The sequence below is a fragment of the Oncorhynchus mykiss genome, chromosome 10 (genome assembly GCF_013265735.2).
Source record: "Oncorhynchus mykiss isolate Arlee chromosome 10, USDA_OmykA_1.1, whole genome shotgun sequence".
Lineage (NCBI taxonomy): Eukaryota > Metazoa > Chordata > Actinopteri > Salmoniformes > Salmonidae > Oncorhynchus > Oncorhynchus mykiss.
The window spans coordinates 62,102,822-62,122,597 of record NC_048574.1 but is presented as its reverse complement, the minus strand read 5'-3'; the positions used below and the strand labels follow the sequence as shown (position 1 = coordinate 62,122,597).

General features: G+C 43.8%; 1 protein-coding gene across 5 annotated transcripts in view; it reads left to right on the top strand.

Moving 5' to 3' along the window:
- The first annotated feature begins 750 nt into the window (after positions 1–750).
- Positions 751–19,776, top strand: part of LOC110534463 (phospholipid-transporting ATPase ABCA1) — a 40,967-nt gene continuing 21,941 nt past the window's right edge. For 4 of the 5 annotated variants that reach the window (XM_036933602.1, XM_036933600.1, XM_036933599.1 and 1 more), the window contains exons 1-8: positions 751–908; positions 2,977–3,082; positions 4,420–4,513; positions 8,013–8,154; positions 8,400–8,518; positions 12,916–13,037; positions 14,964–15,155; positions 17,316–17,405. In XM_036933602.1, the coding sequence (XP_036789497.1) occupies positions 3,017–3,082; positions 4,420–4,513; positions 8,013–8,154; positions 8,400–8,518; positions 12,916–13,037; positions 14,964–15,155; positions 17,316–17,405 (825 nt within the window). In that variant the 5' untranslated portion in view covers positions 751–908; positions 2,977–3,016. Of the gene's footprint in view, positions 909–2,911; positions 3,083–4,419; positions 4,514–8,012; positions 8,155–8,399; positions 8,519–12,915; positions 13,038–14,963; positions 15,156–17,315; positions 17,406–19,776 lie in introns of all 5 variants that reach the window. The other variant, XM_036933598.1, reaches the window with a different exon arrangement.

The following is a 19,776-nucleotide window of genomic DNA, read 5'->3' as shown; positions in this document are numbered from 1 at the left end:
ATCCCCTAAAGACAGAGACACAAACCAATTAGGATTACTCTACTCAACAATCTGTGATACATCTTCAACATTCAACTTGTGCCCAGGCTCAGAGTGTATTTTGTCCTGTGGTCTAGTTGATGATACATTGATGTTGGCCCTAGTCATCACGAATGCAGCATCGTTGGACAGTATTGTGTAGTTAGTTAACCAGTGAACCTGGTCGTCAAACCTGTGTGTCTAGTTATTGTTTAGTCAAAGTCACTGAGGTGGAATGGTGTTTGGGCCAATAAATATCAATATGCTATGACAGACTCTAAATGTAGGTTCAATCTGAAGTTCCAACACTTCTAGAATTTTATTTCAAAAGGGTACAGCATAATTCTATATTTATAAAGTGTGTGAACTGATATGCCTTCAGATTGAACCTACATTTAGAGTCTGTCATAGAATGATGGTATTTATTGACCTCGATTATGTCCCCACTGGCCACTGACAAGACTGAGCACTTGATTTCAACCCAAAATGTGGCTATTATACAGATATGACAATTACACAATCATAAAATGATTGTATGCGTTGCATGGACGGATTCAATACCTAAATATATCTGTATAGGGCACCGTAGCCCTCTTAAGAGCTGTTTTTCTTGGGGCTCTACACGTGTGTCCCGTTTAAGGAGACAGCAACACAAACAGCCTCGTATCCTTTTGACCGCGAGTTACCTTTCCTCTTCTGAAAGCGGCTGCATTGGCTGCCACTATAAAAGCTTGGAGGAGAAAAAAGGCAGAACCAGAGACACAGAGCAGCGAAGACAATAACGGTCGTGAAAAAGCGAATAAAAAAGCGTCCATTTTACCTTTTCCAATTCAAGGAATTACAATTTATGAACATTGAAGAATTGGATTTTCGCAGCATTAGGGAAAAAGGTCGGTTGTTTTTATTTGTTAGTTTTTGTTGTTTCTTTGTTAAGTTGCTCAGTGGGTGATATGGATTGTGTTCTGCATCATACCAAAGGAACTGTTTTATTGGATATTTACAGAATGGATGTACATGGTCGCCGCGCATGTTTGATTCAGTTTGTAAATATTTTCAAAACAAAAGCGCATCTTTGCCTTCGCACTTGTATAGTACGCTAAGTCGTTCACAACAATCAACACATGATTTCTAGTGTTTATCCTCAATCAAATGTATTGAATAACTTAGATGCATTTATGAGGTTTTGGTCGGATGGGTAAGATGACAAAGTGTGGGTAGTGTATGTTATGTCCTTTATCGCATATGACCGTATTGTGCTTGATGAATACAGTGTGTGTGCTACACTACAGCATCTGCTGCGGTTTATTGTATAGAAGAGTGCGCTGCGCTGAATGACCGAGAGTAACCTCTTCCTCTTGAAACAATGAAACATCCAGCATGAAGTTCTGAAGTTATTTCGATTATTATATTGCACTGATATGGTTGACATTCGAGTACAATGAAAGAATGCAAAGTCTTAGTTTGTGAAATTATGTTTTTATTGTTTTAATAAATGTTTGTTTCTGATTCATTGATGCAGACTTGATGTTGTAGTTAAAGGTAGCAGATGTTTGCCAAAATTATGTTTTATTGTCGGCCCATCGTTGACCATAGTGGTTGTCATATCGTTATTCATTCGTTTTTTTGTGTGTGTTTTTTCATAGCCTGTTTCATCAAAGCGCTGATTAATTTTGTTCTTGGTCTTTGTACGATTTTCGTATTCTGAATGTTTTGAGACCGTAGTTGAAAACAGAACAGGCTAAGCTTCTATTGGGGAAAAAAATATGATCATGATATGGATCTGGAACGAGTGAAAAATGGCAATAACCACATTAAAACGCTAGAGGAGCCCGCAGCAATTCTGCACCAGGCAACCGCATTGATTAATTTGGAGGGAGGCTGTTGTTTACAATTTGTACTGTAGTGGTTTGTTATGTTATGCGATGAAGCTGAATGAAAAAAACAACGTAAAAACATGGTAACAACCTTAAATGTAATCAATATACGATCGGTTCATTTGAAAATCTGCTTCATTACGCTGGGACCTGAGGTAGACTGTCATTCAGATTTTGCCCAATTCATCTTTTGAACGTGTTTTGTAATGAATAGGCTATCAATCCACCCACCCACCCGGAATAGGCTATCAATCCACCCACCCACCCGGAATAGGCTACATCACTGATGAAATGTTACGTGCGTAGTCTGCTGGTCCTTCACTCGTCTCATACAGTTTTGTCTTGAAAAAAAGGGATTACAATTGTTTGAGAGAGTGTTGCGTCACCATAGTTGATTGAATGGCACGTGCTTTACATTTGAGTAATTTAGCAGAGGCTCTTATCCAGAGCGATGTACAGTAGAGAGTGCATACATTTTCATACTTTTTTGTTGTTCCCCCGTGGGAATCGAACCCACAACTCTAGCGTTGCATGTGCCATGCTCTTGCCAACGGAGCCACACGGGGCCCATTTGTGTCATAAAAACTCTGTTGCATCTGGAAGTATTTAACAATACAGCTGTTTGTGTAACTAGATAGTAACAGCATTTGCTATTTGAGTGATTGCTCATTTCTGCATTGCAATAGCTGGATTAAATTGAAATGTCATGAGGACATTTGGTACTTTAGATATTAAAGTATTTTTTTTTTTTTTTTGCAATTGTGTGGGTGGCACACCTTCACTTGCCAAGTATCCAAGTATCCAGTGACTGTTTGTAGATCCAAAAGTCCCAGTGTGTTTTTTTGTAACAGACACGGAATCTCCCAATCCTGGAAACTACTCTGATTGGTTAATACAGTCCAGTATCCATTGGAGATCTGATGGTTATATTTGGTTAGACTTTGACCTATGAGTGGCGTGGTGTCCAGTGGACTCAAACAGCCTTCTTCTCTGGTCTCACTGTGCTGTGTTGTCTGCAGATGCGGAGCTCAAGAGTTGTAGAAAAGGTCCCCGAGTCTCACTGTGTTGTCACTGTGCTCTGCAGTTGGGAGCTGGACGGCTGTAGGATAGGTCCCTGAGGCGAGATGGCCGTCTCTACTCAACTGGGCTTACTGCTGTGGAAGAACTTCACCTACAGACGGAGACAGACAGTAAGTAGCTACTACAAAATAAAAGTCCACCAACCCCACGTAGATTCTGTGAGATAAGGGGAGCATGTCAAGGAAAGTTGTAGTGGAAAAAAACAAGGTTTATTGGCTACGAAGTTTGGTAGCATATACAATATGTTACTATTGTTGTCTGTGTGGCCAATGCACACATAAATAATAGCATTGTCTATGTATTGGTAAAAGGGGTGAGATTGTAAAAAAAGTTTTTAAAAACGCTTGAATGAACTTCATCCTTTGACTCATTGAGGACGTTCAAACCGTAGAGGATGTCAATGTAGCAGAGAGTCAATGTAGTGATGGTGACTCGTAGCGTGGAGGAGTCTTAAGTGCACGTTTTCCACACAAAGGATTCTGGAACATTTTAAACAACACCGTCACCTTGTCTTATCATGTCATCCAACTGTTAAACCTCAAAATCTCTCAGAAGAACCTAAGAACCAGATACATTTATAGAACATATTCCCGTCCTCCATTTGACCAATCATCCTTTCGTCTCCCATCCCCCATCTCGATGCTCTGTGAGTCTGGGGCTGGGAGGACAGCAGCTGTTGTGAACATATGTCCACCCAACCAACACCTCTCCCTTCCCACTCCCAGTCCTAGATAGGATAAAGATTATAATATATTTACCAACAACAGCTGATAAACCCCTTAATGGCTGCCTGACACCCCAATAAGGGTTTGTGGAATGACCCACTTCCACTGAAAAGCTGGACCAGTCCATTCTAAAGGGGATCCTAGGTTTTAAAATAATGTTTTTGTAATTGATGAGATGTCTCTTAGAATCAAAATGACCCATCCAACATAGTCAAGAAATTGGTAACCTGGATTGTAGACTAAAGTACACAAAGAAGCTTAGAGGTGGGTTGTCTACTTTAGGACAGTGGTTCCCTACCCTTTTCAGTTATTGTACCACCAACTACATTTTGCTCTGCCCGGAGTACCCCTTGAAGTACCCCCTCATGAGAATTTTACCAGTAGGCCTATGGTCTCATGAGTCTTCTCAAGTACCTCTCCTAGTACCCCTGGTTGGGAACCACTGCTTTAAGACACTGAAACATTCAGTATTTTTTTGCGTCAAATTGTTTTTACATCCATGGCCACCCTACTTTGCAAACAATGCCAGGTTCAAAAATTCCTCCTCGTCTGTCGTTTTGCCCCGAATAAATTCCACATGATTGTATGACTGAAATCTCCAAATGGGTTGTTCTGTAGGGAGACCAGACTTCCTTACCATGGCATTGGTTTCACTGTTTGAATGCTGTTTGTCCTGACTGAATTTGTCAGTCTCTCATCGACCTTCTGAACTTCCCTTTCAGCTCCAGCTAGTTATCGAGATAATATGGCCGCTCTTCATCTTCTTCATCCTCATATCTGTGAGGATGCATTACCCGCCCTACGAGCAACATGAGTGTGAGTAGCCCACACATACAGAGTGCCTGAATTCACAGTGTGCTATTTTCTGTCTTATGTCAATTTAAATAAAGCTTTTAGAATTTGAATTGAGCTCAAATCGACTCAAATCGAGCTTTGTCTATTTGCACAGTTATAATGAGGCAATTCAAGAATAATGTTAGTGTCTCGACTGGGTAAGTAGTGACGTACTAGAGGCCTCATGACATTTGGTCCGAATACTGTTGCCCGTAATCATTTGTTCCCATTTTCCATTCTTTGTAGTCAGATGAGTCAGAGATCACAAGATGGAGGACAACAGGATTCCAGACAGTTGTCCTTTATATCATCAGCCACTATTGTTTATTGAGTCCAAGACTCATTGGAAAGCAAAGCAATACAGACAAAAGATACTTCAGGGAAAGAGAGAGCCCGTTATTTTTAAAGGACATTACTGTTCGTATCAAAGACAGTTAGTCACAACAGAACAGTGGAAGGCAGGAGATTCCCACAAGAAATGTGTCTCAATGGATTTCATTTTTCTAGAATCTAGAACAATGGATAAGGGAAGAACATTTGTGGACTTAGTGAACACATGTGGAAATGTTACAAATACCTGGAAAGGAATATAGATATTTTTATTGTCCAAGAAATGTCAATGCAGAGAAGAGTACGTTAATGGCCCTACCTGCCATTCCTCATCCCAAGCCAAGGTCCTCCCTCTATACTGTTTTCTTAAAAACATCCCACTCAGTTGGTCAATATCCCACTCAGTTGGTCAATATTTGATATATTGACCCACTGGCCTTTAAAACTCCTGTAGTACACCATAACAGCTCTGGGAACAGTTTGTTACTTACACAGATAATATATTCTCAACTTTGAGGGTACTTAATTTAAGTGTAATTCTATTTCCTTTGCATTTCCACTTTGTGAAAGACCCGTTGATCATTGATTCAATGGAGTCAGTCAAGAAAAGCCGTTTTCCTGGAACGACCCGTGTTCAACGTGTACCTGTTGTCTCTTGGCAAACTCACATTGATTAACGCGGTCAAAGAATGTTAATGAGAACATGATAATAATTCTTAGAAAACATCAACTCCGAGAAACCAGTTGTTGACATTTTAAAAGCTGTTTTGACAAAGTTAGAAGCTAAAATAGAATGGTTTATTTCTGTAAAATCAGAGAGTGAGTGCAATGAAATTGAATTATTGCGAAATTCACCTGAAAGTAATAGTAAATTAATCTCCATTAAATTAACTTCCTGAATTCAAAGGTATACCAGTAGGACTCCAACAACACTGGACTGTGTAGTATGTTTGTTTACATCAATAGAGTATGGATGTCAGTGGAAGGATGTATAGCTACTATACTGTCTATTGCCCTCCTTATCTCTATCTTGTCAATACAGGTCTCCAGTAAAGATCTTGGTTTCATCCCAATTGGCATCCTATTCCCTATATAGTGCAGTACTTTTGACCAGGGCCCATAAGGAATATGGTGCTATTTGGGATGTACCTACTGTATTTCACCAGGTCAGAAGGCTATACCTTTGCCCTCATATATCCCCCTCACTAGCTTTAAGCACCAGCTATCAGAGCAGCTCACAAATTACTGCACCTGTACATAGCCCATCTGTCATTTAGCCCAAACAACTACCTCTCCCCCTACTGTATTTATTTAATTTTTTTGCTCCTTTGCACCCCCATTATTTCTATCTCTACTTTGCACATTCTTCCACTGCAAATCTACCATTCCAGTGTTTATTTATTTATTTTACTTGCTATATTGTATTTACTTCGCCACCATGGCCTTTTTTTGCCTTTACCTCCCTTATCCCACCTCATTTGCTCACATTGTGTAAATACTTATTTTTCTACTATTTTATTGACTGTATGTTTGTTTTACTCCATGTGTAACTCTGTGTTGTTATCTATCTTTATCTTGGCCAGGTCTTAATTGTAAATGAGAACTTGTTCTCAACTTGCCTACCTGGTTAAATAAAGGTGACATAAAAAATAAATATATAATACACTGAGTGTACAAAACATTAGGAACACCTGCCTAATATTGAGTTGCACCCCCTTTAAATCCATTGGGCATGGGCTCTGCAAGGTGTCGAAAGCGTTCCACAGGGATGCTGGCCCATCTTGACTCCAATGCTTCCCACAGTTGTGTCAAGTTGGCTGGATATCCTTTTGGTGGTGGACCATTCTTGATGCACATTCTTGTTGAACGTGAAAATCCCAGCAGCGTTGCAGTTCTTGACACACTCAAACCAGTACGCCTGGTGCCTACCATATCCCGTTCGAAGACACTTAAATCTTTTGTCTTGCCCATTCACCCTCTGAATGGCACACATACACAATCCACGTCCCAATTGTCTCAAGGCTTAAAAATCCTTCTTTAACCTGTCTCTTCCCTTTCATCTATATTGATTTGAAATGGATTTAGCAGGTGACATCAATAAGGGATCATAGCTTTCACCTGGATTCACCTGGGCAGTCTATGTCATGGAAAAAGCAGGTGTTCAAAATGTTCTGTACACTCAGTGTAGGTTGGACAGCAGGCTAGGCTAGACTATTAAACTCTGTGTATTAAACTCTGTGTATGATACGTTACCTGTGGACTGTGAAAGGACAATTCAAGTGTCACTACAATGGCACTGCTTTTAAAAAATCCAGTAGGCTTGTCAGACACACACACACACACACAAAAAGTAAAGTGTGAATACTTCTATAACATCTTGTTTTGCAGAATGTGCACGTCACCATTTTGTTGACTGTCAATCTTGTCACTAGTCAACTCGGCCGTAGATAGCAATACTTGATTTCACCCACTCAACTCAACAGTATTGACCTCAGGACTGGGTCACACTGTATCGTCCCACTCTAGGTGATTGCTTCACAATCTGCCGGGCTTTACAGTAGCAGATAACGGTTTACTGACAACCTCTTGTGACTCGTCACAGAAAGTGAATGCTGATCCAAAGGTCACATGAATCATGTGGTTCACCGAGGCAATTATTCACCAGATACCCCCACGGGGGGTCTGACTGTTGTCTATGGTACGGAGTTTGAGGTTGCGGACAATGGAGGTCTCTCTTGGTCTCCGTCCCAGATGGCCCCCTATTCCCTACATAGTGCACTGCTTTTGACCAGAGCACCTGCGGAATAGGGGGCCATTTGGGGCGCAGGCTTGGTCTCTCTGCTAGATAACACAATTCCTCCGAGAACACGAGGAACCTGTGCCCACTCCAGGTTCCCCCGTTGTACTGTGCTCTTGCTAAACAAGATGTCCGCCTGGCTGTTATTTCGATCTGCTGAATTGAGCCAAGCTGAAATGGAGTTTCACTCAGTCCTCCTTGCTCTGCCGTTGTGAAATGTTGGGTGACTGACTAAAGTTCCACAATTACCCAACCTAATCATTTGACTTCAGTGGCCGTCTGGGCAGTTTCATAGGGAGATATTGTGACAGAGTGGTGTCGATCATTGAACTTCTCTATTCCCCCCCCCTCCAGGCCATTTCCCTAACAAGGCCATGCCCTCGGCGGGCACCTTGCCCTGGGTACAAGGGATCATCTGCAACGCCAACAACCCCTGCTTCCGCCACCCCACACCAGGAGAGACCCCAGGGCTGGTGGGCAACTTCAACGATTCTATGTGAGTTCATGCCGGGTAAACTGACCCTTTAACATTGCCTGAGTTGATAGAATGATTTGATTAGTCATGTCTATGACAAACAACCAAGTAAACAGTGTAAGCTAAGACATTAAAACATTGAAATAACGGACCATGCCACAAGGAACATTGTTCCTCCTTTCAGACCCTCAACCCCAGAGGATCTGCATGTGTGTTTTACCACCGTTGTTCCTCACATCGTCTATTCGCCTCTCTATGAAACACAGAATCTCCCGTCTGTTCATCGATGCCAAGAAGATCCTCCTCTACAGCCAGAATGACAAGAGCTTCGAGGGCTACAAAGTTCTGGTGCGGGCTCTGAGGAAACTACAGGGCAACACGGCAGGTAGGACAGATCACAGGTCATAGACCCTGAGCTACAGACGTAAAGATGCATCCCACTGGGCCAAAAACTGGTTGAACCGACTTTGTTTCCACGTCATTTCAACACAGTAAATGCAATGTGATGACGTTGAATCAATGTGGAAAACTGATTGGATTTGCAAAAAGTCAACAACATACGGGAATTCTGTCTTTTTTCTTTTGTTGTTGATTTCACATTGAATTCTCGCTAGTTGACAACTTAACCAAATGGAAATGGAAACTAGACGTTGAAATGACATCTGTGCCCAGTGGGATGTACATGGATATTGATGCACCGTCCATATATTTACGTTGATGTATATATTTGTGCGTATTGTTTAAAGTACTGCATGACATCACATTTTATGTATGTTTCTGCATGTACATTGATGTTACTGAATCTGATCCTAAGCCTGTACCCACCTGCATACATAGGCCCTGAGCCATAGACGTGTTGCACGCATACTGATCTGAGTTTGGTTAGCCTGGTTTTTCAGTAGGTAGGTATGATCACCTACCTGTACATGCCTTCTAGCTATAGACGTAGGACACACGTTGTACACTTGAAGCACATAGTACTGAACTTGAGACTTGTTTGACAGTTTCAGTCCTCGTTTTCCTGGGGCCATACGGTGCAGAGAGTTCAGAGCAAATGGCATGCTTAGATTTTAATGGCCTCCGTGAAAACTCAAATTCCTAATGCGAAGGAAAGCAGATTACTGGGGACCATACAGCCCCTAATCAAAAGGGGGCCTTTTGGCTCATAATGGAGGGCAATGGGTGCAGGTTGGCAGCATAGAAATATAATTACTAGAATGGACGTTCTCATTCCAGTAAATGTTCTATGATTCAGTGTACCCATGAGTGATCCAGTCAAAAAGCGTGGTGGTCTGAGGGGCTTTGTTAGCCTAGTCACAGATCTGCTGGGAGTTGGCTTGATGGCACAAACAAATATGGGACCAGGCTTTGTCCCTTCTAGTAATTAGATTTCTATGGTTGGCATAGCACTGGTGTAATCAGTCCATGCCAGTCCTGGGGTGGGGAGGTTGCTGCTGGACCAACGGGGGGGGGGGGGGGGGGGGGGGGCAGCGCCCATGTCCTGTCCTATCTCTTTAAATGGCAGGAAGACCTCCCTGGACCCACCCATCACAACAGGATACAGATTGAAACTAAGTGGCCCTTTAATGTTTTGACTGCTGTGTCTGTGTCTGAACTGAACCAACCCTGGGCTTGGAATGTGTCTACATCCTGTTTGAGAGATCATTATGTGCTCTCGTCTCCCCTCGCGTTACTGTCCATCTCATTTCAGATGGTGAATAAGTAATCGTATTAACTGCATGATAAAACTGAATACCATTGAAAAGAACCTCCTGCACACTGCTCCACAGATTTAATGGGTACTGTCTGTTCACTTTTGGCTCTTGCTGAGTGGCCATTTTCAGAGTGGAAGGTACATGGGGGTGTCATGACCTTGGCCCAGGAAGAGGGGGGAAAGGTCTTCGAGGATATCAGGTTGATGATAGTATCTTTCCCTTGCATGAGTCTTGAGGTGTCCCAGTCCCCACACACCTACATATCTGCCATACATATTGTCTACCCACCGGGCAAAATGCGTTGACTTAACATTATACCAATGTCATATTTCAACGTTCAACTGACATGGACTATTAATTGACTTTTTTTTTTAGGTTGAATTGGCTTATTATGTCATATCAACTGCTGGGTGAGCCTCATGGCACCTCATCGAGGTTAACGCTAAGACCGCTGTTAAGCCATCAAGCTGACACATTTTGAAGACAACAAATGTCATTCGTTATCACATAAAGGAGCATAAATTAACTGTGTCTGTGGTAACCATACTATCGCGATTCTATATCTAACCAAAGAGTAGTTCCGAGACTGACATAGGCCTACCACTAAAAGATGAATCGCTTCAGAACATGAGCTCACTGACCCCACTATGGCCTGGATAGAGAAAAGGTGTGAAAAAGCATTTCACATTTCCACTCCAACATGCATTTATCGTCTATCTACTTCTTGCAGGACAACTTCCCACCTAGGCTTCCTTCCAGAGGACTCGACCACAGTTAAGATATTACCTGAGATATTCAGGTCACAAAGACCGTGTCAACACTATTGCGTAACAGCTCCTTTCAGCATAATTATGTTGCGGGCAAATTAAAACGAGTCACGTGAACCGTTTTGGCCAAACGTGGAGAAAGGTGTCAGTGTTAAAAATACCCGTGTTTTAACTCCAAGACTTGAAAAGCAACCCGTCTTAACATTGGTTACGTCAGTGTTTAAAAGGAGTCTAGGAGCAGATCACAGCTCTGCATTGACCCTCTATAAAATCCTTCCCCTATATAAAGCCTTACAGTGGGAGTGCCATTATGTCAAAGCGGAGAAAGTTAATTCTGTTAGAATTAGTGCCTCGTGTCACAACAGAAGCACTTTAATCTTATTCATGAAACATATCCACTTCTCTTTAATCTCACGAAATCCAGACTTTTTCTCTTCTCTCACTGTATGTTCTATATCGATATGATGCTGATTGCGTTTCTCTTTTCGGGTTTGTAACAAAAACTAGCTTTAATGTAATGGGTTGGTGTGTCAGCCAGACTGATTGACGGGGTTTCCTAGGTGGGTCGTTTGTTCTTTCGAAGGTCGCTAAAAACTATTCTCTTCACACTGACGCGCGGATGCACGGCACGCACAATTCTCCTTCTCAAAGTGGTCTGGCTCGCCTAGTGTCCCACATTCTTTGTCCTCTTCCCCGTCGGTCGGTCAAGTTCCAGATCAGCCAGAATCTCATTTCCCGTTTTGGTTCTGTTGAATAACACCACAAGCAGCTTCCTTCTCTCAGGTTATTAGACTCAGTCAGTCAGGACAGTTGTCCCCCGTGTCCCAAATTGCATCCTATTCCCGATGTAGTGCAGTACGTTTGTTCCACGTCTTCTTCTATCAACCTGAAATGATCTGTAGCCAACTGTCTTTTGTCATTCTTGGCAAAGGCAGCCATTTTGTTTGTCTGATTGTAGGTTGTTTGTTGAGTCAGTGAGGTTTGGGAACAGGTGAACCATCAGAGTCTCCTCGGGTCTATCAAGTATTACTCACCAGAAGCCACGGCCAGTAGTGACAAGCCTGGATGCCAGTCTGCCTCGTATTGTTGTAGCCTACTTGTTATTGTTTTGGTAGGTCAGAGACGCAGCATAGTCACCACCTAAGCCAAGTGCAGGGCTATCCCTCTTTCTTGCATGGCGGCACTCTCACTAAGTAGTTAGGGGCCAAGTGCAGACAGACAGTACCTTTAGGGGCTATCCCTCTGGTCTTTCATGGCAGTACTCTCACTCAGTACTGTTGCTAAGGCACATCTCCAGTCTCTTGTTTCCTGAAGTCAGGATGATTAGAGCTCATGACCACTCCTTGGTTATTTGCTCTGGGGTCGTCTCTATGCTCTGGGGTCGTCTCTAATTACTGGAGTGGTCTCGATGCTGTGGGGACGTCTCTTCAACACATACCACGTCCCCCCTGACCTGCTCCCAGGAGCCTCTGGGGCAGCTAAGTGTTTCCTGTCTAGTTTGTGTTACCAGTTGAGTTTTACCTGGAACCCAAAAGGGTTCTCCTACAGGGACAGACAAAGTTGTAGGTATAAGTTTTCTTCAAATAGTATAGGGTTAGGGTTGACCAGGAAAAACTCCTTGGCCCTAGATATGGGTGAAACTACCTTCTAGTAACCCCCCCCCCCCCCTCCTCCAAGGGGTAATGTTGCTACTTTACCATGTATCCGGTAGCTACTCTTGTCACTGTGCTAACTAACGCAACACAAACACAGAGACGTTAATGTTTAAGTAAGGAGATTACAAATTCAAGCTGGGCAGGGAGGGACGGAACAGAGTGAAAAGTGAGGAGCCCAGAACTCTAGCTCAGTATTTGGGCCAAAGTGGAACGCCCTAGAGTAACCCCGGCTACGGAGTGCGAAGCAGCAGAGTGCTGAGCTGACTTCAACTGGTTTTTAAGTGGAGATGACTTCTCTGGAATGTTCTGACCCAGTGAACACAATAGCCCTCAGGGTAAACTGGGTCCATGATATCTCTCCCCTCACTGTATCACTCCATTCTGTCCATGCCAGTATATTAGTATAATATATCTACAATACCATATTATTGAGAACTTTACAGCTTTCACCCAAAGAACACTGTATTTGGAGTTCCCCCAGATACTAGGCTATCATTTCTTTATTCAAGACGATGAGTTTCGATGCTAAATCACAATTGTATCCATAAAAACACCTTTCTGTCTTTTAAATAGATCCGTTTCTAAGTATGCAGCGCGGCGTTCCTAGTCAGTCTGTTGAATGTGCATTCCATCATCCCATTCAAGGTTTCAAGCTGAAGGACTTTCTCCGCGATAAGGAGACCTTGTCGTCGTTCCTGCATCGCAACGCCTCCCTATCCCATCACGCCGTCCAGCAGATTGTGGAGGCTGACCTCAACCTAGAGAAGGTAAACATGTTCACTGTGTGAGGAGAAAAGAGAAGGCTTCTCCTTCTGTTTGTCACCACATCAAGTACCTTTTTAAAGGCAGTCATGCATGCCATGACCTTGGTTTGCTGGCATCTAACACGCTGTAACTATATATATATATATATATATATATATATATATATATATATATATATATATATATATATATATATACCGTGAGACGGCTACACTTGTAATGAGACGGCTACACCCTGTAATGACATCATAAGGGGGGTGGTGTTGCGGAGAGAACCGAGTCTGTGGCTCATATCATCCTCTTTCTCATGGAAAATAATTCAGCTCAGTTTCAGCACAATTCCTCACTGTCTGTAGTTGGAGGGCAGTAAGTCACATGATTTAGCTCCGCCCTCCGTCTCTCCTCCATCTTCTGTCTGCCTCAAAGGGAGCATGTGCAGAGGGGCTCACTCACACGCGGTGGGTCTATTAACTGTATCCCACCCCCCAACCCCTGGGGATGTTTTATTACCCATCAGCCCCCTCTCTCTCTGGCCTTTTTCCACATATCGTCTGGGAAGGTCCTACAGTACATTGTAGAAATGTTCAGGGGATTTTAGTCCGGCTTTCTGTTGAGATACATTTCTTCTGATATGAATCAATTTGCGATATTTGGTTTGGTAAAGGATTTGGCAGTATTATCCACACACAAAAAAAAAACCATTGACGCCTTTAATACCCATAGGTACCAAGTAGTGCAGTTATCTAACAGTTTGTCTCTGGTTCAAAAGTAACCTGTGATGCTGAGGGTCAAGGTCATTAAGGGAGTCAACTCTTTACTCCTCCACTCCACTCTACAGTTACACAGAAAGAATGTCCTGAAGCTGTCTCAGCCAGGCTATTATCTAGTTCATCCCAGCTTGGATGTGGTAATACACTGTTATTCACCGCAGCAGCTTCCCTCTGCCTCCCTCTCTTCCTCTGCCTCCCTCTCTTCCTCTGCCTCCCTCTCTTCCTCTGCCTCCCTCCCTTCCTCTGCCTCCCTCCCTTCCTCTGCCTCCCTCCCTCAGTCAGCCAGTCTGGACACATGTGCACCGTATGCGCCTCAGACCGGTGGGACCTTCGAGCTATGCCTCCCTCTCTTCCTCTGCCTCCCTCTCTTCCTCTGCCTCCCTCCCTTCCTCTGCCTCCCTCCCTCAGTCAGCCAGTCTGGACACATGTGCACTGTATGCGCCTCAGACCGGTGGGACCTTCGAGCTATGCCTCCCTAAGTGGGAAAAACAAGTCTCTCTCATGCATGACTGAAAAGCGGCACAATGCACATGTTTCACATGTTTAGTTGTTGACCATGTTGTGAGATAGCTATGACCATGTGGAAATGTAGAATTATAACAAAAATTATGGGTCATTCCGCAAGCAAATACCTTCCTGGAATATCATTTTTTTAAACTGGAATTCCAGAGTGGTTCTGATAGGTTAGAAATGACATTCCCCAAACATCTTTGTTTGTGTTGAGTCATAGGAACATTTGGTAATGCCTCTGGAGCACGTTCTGTTTTTTTTTGCCCTGGCGCTACACAGCTGATTAAAATAATCAAAGCCTGATGATGAGTTAATTTATTTGAATCAGCTGTGTATTGCTAAGGGGAAGAAAAAAAAACACGTCACCAGGACTGAGTGTTGGGAAACACTGCCCTAGAGGCAGTAGTACTGCCAGCAGAGATATGACAACAGCTTTTCTGTGATGATATATGATTCAAAACATCTGTTTCTAATTTCTGTTTCTAATATTTGCATAAATCATTCCTGACTAGGCATTCATTGTGAAAGTTGTTACAGTTAAAACACGACATCACAAATGATCCCCGACATCCTCGAAACACATTTATTTTTTTGTTTCTCGACTGCGAGAACTTGATCCCTGAAATACAATTTCATATTATCTACCAGGTCCTGATTGGAGGTTTCGGCGTCCATCTTAGAGATATGTGTAACACCACTTCTCTGGAGGAGTTTGTGACCATCTCCGACAAGAATGTGTCACGGCTCACTCAAGACATCATCTGCAAGGCCTCCCCTGATTGGCTGAACAAGGCCCAGGACCACTTCCTGTCCAACCTGGACTTCCTAAAGCCCATACGGGTAAGAAACACTTAAAATACTAACACTTTTTTAAACTTAACACCGAACACTTTAACACTGGGGGCTTTAACACTGAACACTTTAACACTGGGGGCTTTAACACTGAACACTTTAACACTGGGGGCTTTAACACTGAACACTTTAACACTGGGGGCTTTAACACTGAACACTTTAACACTGGGGGCTTTAACACTGAACACTTTAACACTGGGGGCTTTAACACTGAACACTTTAACACTGGGGGCTTTAACACTGAACACTAACACTGGGGGCTTTAACACTGAACACTTTAACACTGGGGGCTTTAACACTGAACACTTTAACACTGGGGGCTTTAACACTGAACACTTTAACACTGGGGGCTTTAACACTGAACACTTTAACACTGGGGGCTTTAACACTGAACACTTTAACACTGGGGGCTTTAACACTGAACACTTTAACACTGGGGGCTTTAACACTGAACACTTTAACACTGGGGGCTTTAACACTGAACACTTTAACACTGGGGGCTTTAACACTGAACACTTTAACACTGGGGGCTTTAACACTGAACACTTTAACACTGGGGGCTTTAACACTGAACACTTTAACACTGGGGGCTTTAACACTGAACACTTTAACACTGGGGGCTTTAACACTGAACACTAACACTGGGGGCTTTAACACTGAACACTAACACTGGGGGCTTTAACACTGAACACTTTAACACTGGGGGCTTTAACACTGAACACTTTAACACTGGGGGCTTTAACACTGAACACTTTAACACTGGGGGCTTTAACACTGAACACTTTAACACTGGGGGCTTTAACACTGAACACTTTAACACTGGGGGCTTTAACACCGAACACTTTAACACTGGGGGCTTTAAGAGCGAACGCCTAATAACACAATTCCATAGGCCTAGCCAATCTTCATTTGTTCAATGAATGTATTATTACACTATTGGTCAGTCAGACAAACTGAATAAGCTATTCCCTTTGCACTCACTTTCACACAAAGCACACTTTATGGCGGGATAATTTAGCCTGCTGACACCAAGCCTTCCTTCTTCTGATAAAGAGAACATCATGTTCCCTGGCATGATTACTAGTTAGGTCCGGAATTATCAAACCATATTTCTGTACAAGATTTAGAAATCCTGTTCCTGTCACAAAACATTAGCTTGACAATGAACGCGTCCCTTTGTCTCTTTCTCGTAATGGGAGTTGGAGAGGCCGTGAACCCTGTTGTGGCAGATGTCTGAATATAGACTTTTGACACACACACACACACACACAGAAAAATACAGTGTGTTAATTTCAACAATAATAGGACTCAGTGAATAGAATCCCTGTACCCCTCAGATAACCATCACACTTGGATGCAAATAGAGGAGTGGTCCATTTTAGCTGACCCAGTTGCGTTGGCTCAGTCAGAACTCTCAGTCCGGTTGTTGGGACAAGCTTTTGGAAGGTGCCAAAGTGTACAGAACAGTCTGCCAATGAAAATGCTGTCGCAATGGTCAACTAACACGGGAGAAAATGTTGTAAATATTTGTTGAAATATCATACTGCTGAATCAGCCGTAATTCCAAACCGGTGTTATGGTGATACTATTTGTTCTGAAAAAGACCAATAGGTTTCCCTCCCTAACAAAACAGATCCGGGATATTAGACTAGGGTTTGAATAAATACCCCATGTTCTGAATAGAGTATAAAGTAACCGACCGCTCTTGAGTACTGATATAGGCCCTGATCCAATATCCACATCCTACAACTGCACATAAAATTAAGCCTTGCATTAGGCTTGTGTTCTAAGTGGTACACTAATATGGACAATGGAACGCAGCAATATTGGACCTATAAGGAAAGCTGACCCCAGACCTGTACTTAGTGGCTAAGGTGCGTCTGAAATGGCACTCTTTTCCCTATGTAGTGCAATATATAAGGAATCCGGTTCCATTTCAGATGCACCTTAGCCACTAAGTACAGGTCTGGGGTCAGCTGTGAGAGTGCAGCAGCTCACATTTCAGCGGCCCTCTTCTGACAGTCAATAACAGATGAGGTTGAACAGGAACCCCTCTCTGAAGTGTCCCTGGAGAGTATTTGTTCTCATGTCTTTTATCCCCCCTCCCCCTCTCTCCCCTTTCTCCCTCCTCCTCCTCACCCACAACAGAAGGACGTGAAGTCCGACCCTGAGGTCGTCCAGAAGGTATCCGCGGCAACCGACGGTCTGCTAGAGAGCTTGGGAGCGCTGGCTGTAGAGGTAGGTGCTGTCTGTCAGGCACAAACACACACACACACACACACACACACACACATGTATGTTTCGACGTACATTTATGGGTCTGCATCTGTTTTGGATAGTCTTAAACAACCCTTGAATCAACCTGCCTTATCCGTGAACTCATTTGAATGTAGGCCGAAAACAACCACAAAGATAGCCATCAGTTGTAGCAGTGGTCTGACAAAAACAGGTCCTACCGCTGCACATCTCTGGACCGCAATGTGCGAACAAAACCCATCTGTCCCCTCAATAATAAACAAGCTAGCTTGGTGCTCTGGCCCTCACAAAATGGCCACCTCAAATGGCTGTAACCCTGCAATTTTGTACACAAGGTTAGTCTTTCGCAACAAATCGACTGTTTAGTGTCAGCAGTCCAGTTGGTACCAGTCCAGGTCAGGACATGGCCAAACTGTAACGCTATCCCTCTGTGGCATCTGCACTGTCAACATAGCTAACTGCCCCCAACATATCAGACCCAGTTCTGGAGTAACCAAATCTGTGCTAGCTACAATAGAAATGTCCACTATGGGGGCCTCCCGAGTGGCGCAGCGGTCTAAGGCACTGCATCGCAGTGCTTGAGGCGTCACTACAGATCCTGGTTCAATCCCGGGCTGTGTCGCAACCGGGCCGCGCCCGGGAGACCCATGAGGCGACGCACAATTGGCCCAGCATTGTCCGGGTTAGGGGAGGGTTTGGCCGGCCGGGATTTCCTTTTCCCACCGCACTCTAGCGACTCCTTGTGGCGGGCCGGGCGCAGTGCACGCTGACACTGTCGCCAGTTGTACGGTGTTTTCTCCGACGTATTGGCGCGGGTGGCTTCTGGGGTTAGGCGAGCAGTGTGTCAAGAAGCAGTGCGGCTTGGTTGGGTTGTGTTTCGGAGGACGCACGGCTCTCGCACTTCGCCTCTTCAGAGTCAGTACGGGAGTTGCAGCGATGGGACAAGACTGTACGTACCAATCGGGGAGACAAAGGGGTAAAAAGTACAAAGACATAAAAGTACAAAAATAAAAGTAATGTCCAATACAGTACATGGCTGGGAAACGCTGAGAGACTTAGCAGGATGTACTAGGGGGAAAAAGACTACAATAGATCACCTTGTCACGAGACTCTCAACTCCCTGTCCTCCCCCCTTCTCTCCTCCTTCCACCTCCGCCCTCTCTTCCTACCACCTCCCCTCTCTCCAGCCACAGCACTGCTGAGTTGGCGGAACATAAGGAAGCCGTCAGCTGTGGGAAAGAGAGGTCGTTCCCACTGAAGTGTTCAGCATACGCTCTCTGGCAGAACTGTATGTCCCTGTATATCCACCTGGCATACTGTATGTGTCATCAGAGGAAATCCATGGACGAAGATAAGTCCCTTACACGAATGATGGAATGATCCCCTCCCTACTCAAGTCAAACAAGCAGCAATGTTACAAGACAAGAGAAGCTCCCGGTATGAATGTCTCAAAAACAGAAAAAATACACCTTTTTCAACCTTCAGTTAACCTCAACCACAGCTTTTTGCCGTTAGCTGCTTCTGTTCCCTGGTGTGAGAAGGAAGACGTTTAGTTAGTCTCGTAGCTAACTGACCTGCCTTGGCACGGAGACATAACCTATAGTAACCTCTCTTCAGGCTGGAGGCACGAGGTGTTGGAACAGACGCAGCCTTCCTCAAATGACTCGGCCTGTTTGCGTGCTACATGTCTGGCCCGCGGGGCATGAGGCAGAAAGACAGGCACAGACAGAAAGGTGGTGGAGAGGAGAAAAAACCTTCTCTTCCTCTCGTCCTCCCACTGGCTGCCCTGTTCTATCTTTGTGTGTTTTTGGACGGAGCTGAGGAAGCATGTGACTTGCTGAGGCGGCTCCCGAAATCAGCTGCAACCACAGAACACTGAGGGCGGATCTCGGAGTTTGCTGGAATTTCTTTGTCTTTGTTATGAGAAACTTGACTGTAAATGATTACACAATTCTAAAGGATTACACCATTCTAAATGATTACACCATTCTAAACAATTACACCATTCTAAACGATTACACCATTCTAAACGATGACAACATTCTAAACGATTACACCATTCTAAACGATGACACCATTCTAAATGATGACACCATTCTAAACGATGACACCATTCTAAACGATGACAGCATTCGAAATGATGACACCATTCTAAACGATGACACCATTCTAAACGATGACACCATTCTAAATTATGACAACATTCTAAATGCTAAGAACGTGTTGTCATCTTTGTCCAAAAGGGGGCAGCTCTAGGAAAACTAGGGTTGTTAATTAAAGGGTCGGTGTCAATGAAGATATGTTGCGTGTCGGAGGGTCTGAAGTCGTCTCCTTGTGGAAGAAAACTACTGGA